The sequence below is a fragment of the Mus musculus genome, chromosome 2, assembly GCF_000001635.26.
Source record: "Mus musculus strain C57BL/6J chromosome 2, GRCm38.p6 C57BL/6J".
NCBI classification, from domain to species: Eukaryota; Metazoa; Chordata; class Mammalia; order Rodentia; family Muridae; genus Mus; species Mus musculus.
Genome location: NC_000068.7, coordinates 91,175,129 through 91,184,060, shown reverse-complemented (window position 1 = coordinate 91,184,060; position 8,932 = coordinate 91,175,129). Strand labels below are relative to the sequence as shown.

General features: G+C 48.7%; 1 protein-coding gene across 45 annotated transcripts in view; it reads left to right on the top strand.

Moving 5' to 3' along the window:
• The first annotated feature begins 54 nt into the window (after positions 1-54).
• Madd (MAP-kinase activating death domain) overlaps positions 55-8,932 on the top strand; it is a 46,647-nt gene continuing 37,769 nt past the window's right edge. For 40 of the 45 annotated variants that reach the window (XM_030250251.1, XM_030250248.1, XM_030250247.1 and 37 more), the window contains exons 1-6: positions 1,014-1,265; positions 4,740-4,882; positions 5,565-6,161; positions 6,952-7,255; positions 7,774-7,905; positions 8,305-8,418. In XM_030250251.1, the coding sequence (XP_030106111.1) occupies positions 4,824-4,882; positions 5,565-6,161; positions 6,952-7,255; positions 7,774-7,905; positions 8,305-8,418 (1,206 nt within the window). In that variant the 5' untranslated portion in view covers positions 1,014-1,265; positions 4,740-4,823. Of the gene's footprint in view, positions 313-1,013; positions 1,270-4,739; positions 4,883-5,564; positions 6,162-6,951; positions 7,256-7,773; positions 7,906-8,304; positions 8,419-8,932 lie in introns of those variants that run through there. The other 5 variants (XM_030250203.1, XM_030250213.1, XM_030250204.1 and 2 more) reach the window with 4 other exon arrangements.

Sequence of the window (8,932 nt, the reverse complement as noted above, 5' to 3'; positions counted from 1 at the left end):
TCCTGCCTCTACCACTTCCTGTTTTTCCTCACTGAGCCCCAAAGAAATTCTCCACTATCGCTTTGTGGCTTGGCTAGAGAGTGCCTCAGGGCTGCCTCACCAATAGATGTGGCACTTGAAACAGGAAGGCCAAGATGAATATAGAACCAGGGAAGCAAATTTCCGGATCGAGAGTGGGGCTGCCGCCCTGTCAGAGCAAGCCTGTGTCTGTTAGGATCTGCCTCCAGACTCAGAGGAGAGGGGCGAATCACAAGCGACAGCTCCTGTTCACTGGGCCAGCGGCTTAGGTGCTCCTTCCCTTTAATGATCCAGGTAGGAGCAGGTGCTCTTCCTGTGGGGGGAGGAGTTGGATCTTCAGCAAGAACTCAGCAGTACACTTCACGTGTGTGTGTGTGTGTGTGTGTGTGTGTGTGTGTGTGTGTGTGTGTGTGTGTGGTGTGTGTGTGTGTGTGTGTGTGTGTGTGTAAAGTGTCTTACTTTTTCCATTGGCATCTGAAAAAGAGTACAGATTTAAAGACCCAGGGTCGGGTACTTCCTTTTGGGCTCTGGGCCCTATGGGACTGGAAGAAAAGTCCTGGTAGGGCCAGTGGAGGATGACAAATGTTTGAGTTGTCAAAAGGACTGGACTCCATTTCCCAGAGGGCATCGCGGCACCGTTCTCGGTTTCCCCTACCTTGGTGTAGGTAATACCCTGGCAGCTGAGGCCTGAAGTGCCCCCCGCCATTCCGACTTGGTAGGTTCCACCGACAGACAAGTTGGCCTTCCTGCCTGGGCGGCTGGGCACATCCAAACAGCGTGCAGGGGGAGCCATGGGAGGTTAGGCTAAACTGTCAGAAAGTCTTAGGGGCAGTTTATCTTGACAAGCACTTTCATATTGATCACCATTTTCATCAAGAAGGACTCTATAACCAAGTCGAATTAAAAGCTATCTGAGCAACCAAAACAAAATGCGTTCCTGTGAGTCCTCCCCTTGACACCTACCTGGACTGGGCTGGCCCGGTGCTTCCCATCCCGTCCCCACTCCCACGACGAAAGGTGTGAGCGTCGCCGGGCTCCGCTCGGTGCAGCCCCGTCCCCCGCGCGGCGAATGGTACGGCCCCAGCCCCCTCCGCCGCCTCCTCCTCCCGCCTCGGGGCTGAGTGGTACGCGCCCCCCGGTGCAGACGCGGAACTGGCGCCCGCTCGCCGCGGCGCCCGGCTAGGAAGCGAGGAGCGCCCCGCCGCCGGCCGGGAGACGTCGGGTGGGCCTGGCAGCCTCCTCCGAGAGTAGGTAGCTGAGCGCCCGCGGTCGGGAGCCCCGTGTGGGGCTTTGAGGGGGAACGCGGAGCCTGAGAGGAAAAGCGGCTCCGGGAGGAGAGGGTCTCTGAGGCGGCCCTGGAGGAGCGAGCGAGCGCGAGGGGGCGTGGAGCCTGCTGAGAAAGTGAGGCGGGGGTCGGGCGGGGAGCCCGTGCGGCTGCGGGGCTGTGGGCCCGCGGGGCGGCTTCCCGGGTGGGGACGAGGAGCTGTCCAGCAGGTGAGGGGGCGGCCAGAGCTGTCCAGCCCCGGGCCCGAGGAAGGCACCGGCGCCTGGCGTGTGTGCGCGTGCGTGCGCACGCCTTATTTTTTTTTATTTTTTTTTTGACTAGCGTTTGGAGAACCACGTTTGGTTCTTTAAAATAGACATATATGTATTTACATTTCATCCTTCAGTATTGGCCTGCTGAAGACTAGGCACACCATCTCATCACTGGCTGCAACTGCTCCCTTTTCCAATCTCCCGCAGCTTAGTGTTTCGTGCTCACTCCTCCTTCCCCAGTCCTGACCATCGCTGGCTTCATTGCTCCAGTTCTTCCCCCATGCTGGACCAGTCTGCTGATGAGCTTGCAAGGTCACTGTCTGGGGAGGAGGAGGAAGGAGAGGAAGCCTCCGGTTGTGCTCACGTCAGCAAAGATGTCATACCGTCCTTGGGTCGGGTTCTTGTGGTTTTTACTATGAGATCCTGCCCCAAATGAGGGGCGGAATCCACAGGGTTGGTAGTATGGCCATTGTAGGCTGAAAATGCAGAGATTACCTAAAAGTCCGTGGTCTCTAGACGTGAGTGGTGATGTAGGATTATAGCAGAAAGGTGTGCATTTAGAGATTTGGACTACGATGGGACAAGAGCTCGGGGCTTTACATTAGTAAATAAGATTGAGGCAGGAGGTAGAGTCTGGGCCCTCTTGGTTGTGAAGACTGAATGAGTTAGAGGTGGTGGTAGAGGATTTAGAGTCTGTGGGGAAGGCAGAGAAGGACAGTGGTGATTATCTTTGTCGCCTGAGTATCTGAAGTCACTGGCTATTGATGGGATACGAATTGAGCCTAAAAATACATTCTGCCACTGCTAGCTAGGATAGTCCCAAGGTCTCGGGTTCTTGCAGCTCTGAAAGGAGAACTGTAGAATATGGCAATTGACTTGAATTTGGAGAGGGGCTTCATCTCGCTAACACTAGAGAGGTCCCTATAATTAATTTACTATTAAGAGAAAGCTTCAGCTCCCCTCTCTCAACCTCTCTCTCTCAACCCCCCCCCTCTCTCTCTCTCTCTCTCTCTCAATCTCTCTCTCTCTGTCTCTGTCTCTCTGAGATTTTAGTCAGGATGATGCTTCTGGTTTTCAATGTAAACCTGTTTTAAAGATCCAGCCTCTGGTCCTACAAATTCTGTTTTATGGTAAGGTGCTTTAATACAGAGGTGAATCTGGCTTGCTTATAGGTAGATATGTCCGTATAGAACCCAGTATGGCTTTTGCCTGTGTCCTATTTCATAGCTTCATTTCTCTTAGGAGGAAGGGAGCCCAGCTCTATAAGGGAGCTCCACTTTTGCAATATGTTCATGCAATATGTTCATGTAGTTGGGAGAACAAGAGGATTGTTTAGGATTATTAAGAGTGATGAACCCCAGAAATGACTGAATGTGTGGCATGCTCAGGAACTTGATGGTGAAGAACTATTTCTATTAAAAGCTGAACGTGGGATTAAAAAAAAAAAAAAAAACACGGACAGAAGCGGAGATAACCTGATTCTTAGTAGGTGCTGTCTTTGGAATCAGCATCTCCAGGGCTAGGGGGAATGAGATGCTATAGGCCATGGCTGGGTTTGGAGTAGCAGCTGCTAGCATGGTTTGGTCACCAAGCAGGGGAGGGGCTATGACTCTGCTATAAATAGTTCTGGGAGCCAGAGTCGCTATGGAGACAAAACTGAATCCTATTACCTATGGGTCCTCTATTGGGAGCAAGGGGGAAAGAGGGAACTGTGTTTTAAGGACACCAGAGGTACTGTAACTAGGTCTTGTTTGTGGGTCGAGGAGGAAACAAAATAAAAGAACTAATTATCTAAAGCAAGTAGTACCCACAACACAGGCACTATCTATGTCTGTAGTATGGGAGTCAAATGAAGTGCATGTTTACGTGTGTGGTGTGTGTGTGTGTGTGTGTGTGTGCATGTGTGTGTACAGTGAACAAAGTCTCAGGCCATAGAAGCAAAATCTTGGAGCCCTGGAAATGCCCTATACAGGAGTGAAACATTTTATTTAGAAGTCTATGAAAATCTAATAAAAATATAGATTCTTTGGAAAGTATAATTGTTATCGCCTCGCAGCCTTTTGGCTAAGATCAAGTGTGAAAGATATAATTGTTTCTTTTATGCACGCGTGTGCCTGAGCATGCATGTGTGCACTCTGTCAGTGTAGCACTGAGAAGAGCCACAGTTTACCGGGAACTAGCATCACAGGCCGTGATGAGCCACCCAGTGCCAGTATTCAGAGCTGAACCTAGGCTTTCTGGAAGAGTCATGAGTGCTTGTAACTGCTGGGCCATTTCTCTGGCCCCCAGGAAATAATTGATTTCGAATACATTTAGAAATTCCTTTAGACACTTCCCCTAAATTTGTAGAAACCCTGGTATTTTCCGTCCCTAATTCACAATCCCTACAAGATAGAGAAAGACCAGGCCTCCTGGGAATGCATTGTATTACTGACTCTGATCCAGAGACCCGAATAGTCGAGAGCTGTGGTTCAGCACCAAGGGCAGAGGAGGCAGCAGTAGCTGCTTGGCCCCCTTTCTATCTTGAAGTGGGAAAACTGGTTAGAGATGAGACAGTTGGGACATGGACTTTTCCATGTGAGATCACATGAACAGTATGCAGCTGTTGTTACTGTCTGAGTGCAATTAACTGGAAAGTCTGTGTGATAGTTACCCATCAGGCTGAATGCTACTCAATGAGACAGAATAATCAAGTTTCCATGTAGACGTAAAAGCCCAGGTTAGTGCTGTATAAAGAATCTGCTTTTATCTTGATTCCCCCCCCCCCCGCCCCGGAGTAGCCCTGAAAGTAATTTTTTGTTGTTGTTATAATTCTTCACTCTAGATTAGACTGAAACAGAGTCTCAGAAACTCGGCTGGAGATGAGCTAGCTATAGTCTGAGCTGTTATTTTTTCAGCTCCTCGTCTCCTTTTTGGGTGCTGAGGATTGGAACTAGGGCCCCATCCATTCTAGATAAGTCCTTGATCACTAAGCGATAGCCTCAACCCTATTCCGTTTGAAATTTGACTCTGGAAGCTCATAAACGTGGACAGCCAGCAGGGAAAGCAAGCGTCAGATTCTATCGTGAGTTCAGAAGTGGAAGCCTCTGACCTCCGCCCCTTGCTGAGATGAACCTGAGAAGGGTGAGTCCCTTAGGCGTAGCACTGGGTATTTATCAGTACTTTTCCCCCTATTGGATTTTCAGATTATATCAGAATTCCTCCTGGGAATGCTGGCTTCTTGCTCAGTGCCCTGAAGTTTCTCTGCAATGAACTGACAAATCGGAACCATGGTGCAAAAGAAGTTCTGCCCTCGGTTACTTGACTATCTCGTGATCGTAGGGGCGAGGTAACCAAGAAGACCAATAACTGTCTTGTTCTCTGTGGCAGCCACAATGTCTTGTTACTCCCAGACCTTATTTCCATGTTGCTTTGAATATCTTATTCTGTCCTATTGCTTTATGTTCTTGTTACATGTTTTGTGTTCCACTTTATGTATGCTATCTCTCATAAATAAATACATGCTGCCGGGCGTGGTGGCTCACGCCTTTAATCCCAGCACTCAGGAGGCAGAGGCAGGCAGATTTCTGAGTTTGAGGCCAGCCTGGTCTAAAGAGTGAGTTCCAGGACAGCCAGGGCTACACAGAGAAACCCTGTCTTGAAAAACCAAAATAAATAAATAAATAAACAAACAAATGCTGTTATTTTAACTCATACTTTATGGGTTTCGAGCAAATATATTCTTTATAGCCCGTTTTCATAGTCTGTCAAAAGGGGAAAGCACTCTGTACTTCTCTGTCTACCTAGATTCCTAAGGTAATCTTTTAGCTAAGGTGCTGATCATCTTGAGGTGCTAGTGATGATTTTCTTGTTGAAACTTTCAGGATAGTGTCTTCATGACAGTGTGGACTTCAGTCTGTCAGTTAAACTCTTTCCTAAAGTGCCTTTGAGCTTCATCTGTTGATTGTGGTTCAAGTGTGATAGCATGTTCCATGCTGTTGGGTTGCTGAGTGTGCCTTTATGTCCTTCAGGCACCCAAGCAGTGACAGTGTGGCTCAGACTCCTGAGCTGCTGCGGAGGTACCCACTAGAGGATCACCCAGAGTTCCCCCTGCCCCCAGATGTGGTGTTCTTCTGCCAGCCAGAAGGATGTCTGAGTGTGCGGCAGCGGCGGATGAGCCTTCGGGACGATACCTCTTTTGTCTTCACCCTAACCGATAAGGACACCGGAGTCACCCGCTATGGCATCTGTGTCAACTTCTACCGTTCCTTCCAAAAGCGAATGCCAAAGGAAAAGGTGGAAGGCGGAGCAGGACCCCGTGGGAAGGAAGGCGCTCACACCTCTGGTGCCTCAGAAGAGGCTGCCGCTGGGAGCTCAGAGAGTGGCTCAACCTTGCAGCCGCCTAGTGCTGACTCCACTCCTGACGTAAACCAGTCTCCTCGGGGCAAACGTAGGGCAAAAGCGGGCAGCCGCTCCCGCAACAGTACCCTGACATCCCTGTGTGTGCTTAGCCACTACCCTTTCTTCTCTACCTTCAGAGAGTGTCTGTATACTCTCAAACGTTTGGTAGACTGCTGTAGTGAACGGCTGCTAGGCAAGAAACTGGGCATCCCTCGAGGTGTACAAAGGTACGGTTTGCTGCTTGTGCTTGGGAGAACATTAAGAGATTGATATTACTTCGTGAGAGGAAAAGAAATTTCCTCTAGGGCTGGAGAGGTGGTAAGAGCACTGACCGCTCTTCCAGAGGTCCCCAGTTCAATTCCCAGCAATTACATGGTGGCTCACAACATTCTGTAATGGGGTCGGATGCCCTCTTCTGGTGTGTCTGAAGACAGTGATAGTATATATAAAATAACTCACAGATATAAAATAAATCTTTAAAAAAAAAAAAGGAAGGAAGGAAGGAAAGGAGGGAGAAAGAAAGAAAGAAAGAGAGAGAGGGAGAGAGGGAGGGAGGAAGGAAAGGAAGGAAGGAAGAAAGAAAGGAAGGAAGGAAGGAAGGAAGGAAGGAAGGAAGGGAGGGAGGGAGGGAGGGAGGGAGGGAGGGAGAAAGAGAGAGAGAGAGGGAGGGAGGGAGGAAGGAAGGAAGGAAGGAAGGAAGGAAGGAAGGAAGGAAGGAAGAGAAATTTCCTCTTCAGCTCCTTTAGGACTGTTTAAACTATTTACTACCAATGTAAAATTGCTGAGCTTGGACCTCGCACTGTAGCTGTATTTCTGAAATGCTGAGGAGTTTGATGTGGACATGGCGTTGGGTTCCATCACATACACCTTCTACATCTGTTTTTGTCATCATATATCCCCTCTGGTCCCATCTGACCTGGCAATACTCCTCTCCCTGTTATTATCGAGGTTTTATTGGGTGGCAGTGGTATCAGCCGATAACACTTCTGTTTCTGATTCTTGCCATGTGTTCCTTAGGGACACCATGTGGCGAATCTTTACTGGATCACTGCTAGTGGAGGAGAAGTCCAGTGCCCTTCTGCAAGACCTTCGAGAGATTGAGGCCTGGATCTATCGGTTGCTACGTTCCCCAGTGCCTGTCTCTGGGCAGAAGCGAGTGGACATTGAGGTCCTGCCCCAGGAACTCCAGCAGGCCCTGACATTTGCTCTTCCAGATCCATCTCGATTCACCCTAGTAGATTTCCCTCTTCACCTTCCCTTGGAACTTCTGGGTGTAGATGCTTGTCTTCAGGTGCTAACCTGCATCCTGTTGGAGCACAAGGTGAGAGGGCGAGCTCTGTAGCCTTTCTAGGGAGAGAGCTGCACACCCTGTTGGGAGCTAGGTCATGAGTCCCTTGAGAACCAGGAAGTGTGTCCTTTCTGTTTTTTTTTTTTTTTTTATTTCCAGAAGGTAATGTGATGGCAGGTAGGCAGCAGGTACTTGGTACGTGAGTTGAATTATGACATTGGTGCCATGTGGGATGTGCTTGGTTGAGTTCTTTGTTAGACTGAGTTAATTCTCTGGGAATATCAGCTCTCCTTCAGTGTGTAGTCTTAGGACAGGGAGCGGCAGAACTAAGAAGGTAGTGGCTCAAGAGAGGATTAATAAGGTGTTTGGGTTGGAAGGTGACTGACAGGGCAGGGACTGGAGCCGTGGTGATTGCTGAGATAAGCTGCCGCTGTAGGCTTGGTGAGTCTGAAATTAACCCAGAGCCCTGGGAGCTCTTTGCTAGTAAGCCTTGTTTTAGCCAGTGAGTAAGCTGGCTGCTGAGTGACTTCTGCTGTGCCTGCCCACCGCAGGTGGTGCTGCAGTCTCGAGACTACAATGCACTCTCCATGTCTGTGATGGCGTTCGTGGCAATGATCTACCCCCTGGAGTACATGTTCCCGGTCATCCCGCTGCTTCCCACCTGCATGGCCTCGGCAGAGCAGGTGAGTCTCAAGGTGTCTTCCTGCCGGGATGGCCCTGGCTCTTGAGGGAGGGAAGCCATTCATCAGCGCCGTCTCTCTATCCCTCAGAACTCACTAGTTTGAAATTTTGGATGGCTTTGCACTGGTTCTATAGGAAAACTATGGAATTTGACGTTTCTGTTTGTTACAGTTAGTGATTGTAGACTCCTTGCTATGGTGTGATAGGCATTGCTATGCCGAAATGTATCGTCGTTACCTTTCTAAAATCTGAAAATTTATAAATTTTGCAATACATCTATCTGCAGGTATTTTGGGAAAGGAATTGCCTGACTTTCCTTATCTAGAAAAATTCTGATGTGATTAAGTGCTCACAATAGGTCTTGTCTTTGTTTCTTATCCTCCTTTATCTCTTTTCCACAGCTACTCTTGGCTCCAACCCCATACATCATTGGAGTTCCTGCCAGCTTCTTCCTCTACAAGCTAGATTTCAAAATGCCCGATGACGTGTGGCTAGTGGATCTGGACAGCAATAGGGTGAGACAGTCAATAGGACAAGGGTCTGTCATAACCACTCTTCTGGATTATTTCTATCGTAACACCCATTAAAACACAGTTCTCTAATGCTGCTTTGACTTTATTGGGCAGACAAGTTATAGAATTTAGTCTTGCCGGAATTAAGAGCTCCCCCTACATGCTCCAAGAGCTGTAAGACTGTTACATTTGTGTGTGTGTGTGTGTGTGTGTGTGTTTATAAATAAAGTGTAGATAATCCAGCACTAGTTTCAAGTAGGAAGCTGTTTTCCAGTACACATTTAAATATATATTAACATTATATATTCTAAGTAATATAGATTTCTCTATAATATACATTCATTAGGTAACAACACTTACCTTGCACTCCTGGCATGAGTTCCATCCCCGGACCCATGGTGAAAGGAGAAGCAACTCCTGAAAGTCATCCTCTGTCCTCCACAGGTGCACTGTGGCATGTGTGCACCCACACCTAACACACACACACACACACACACACACACACACACACACACAT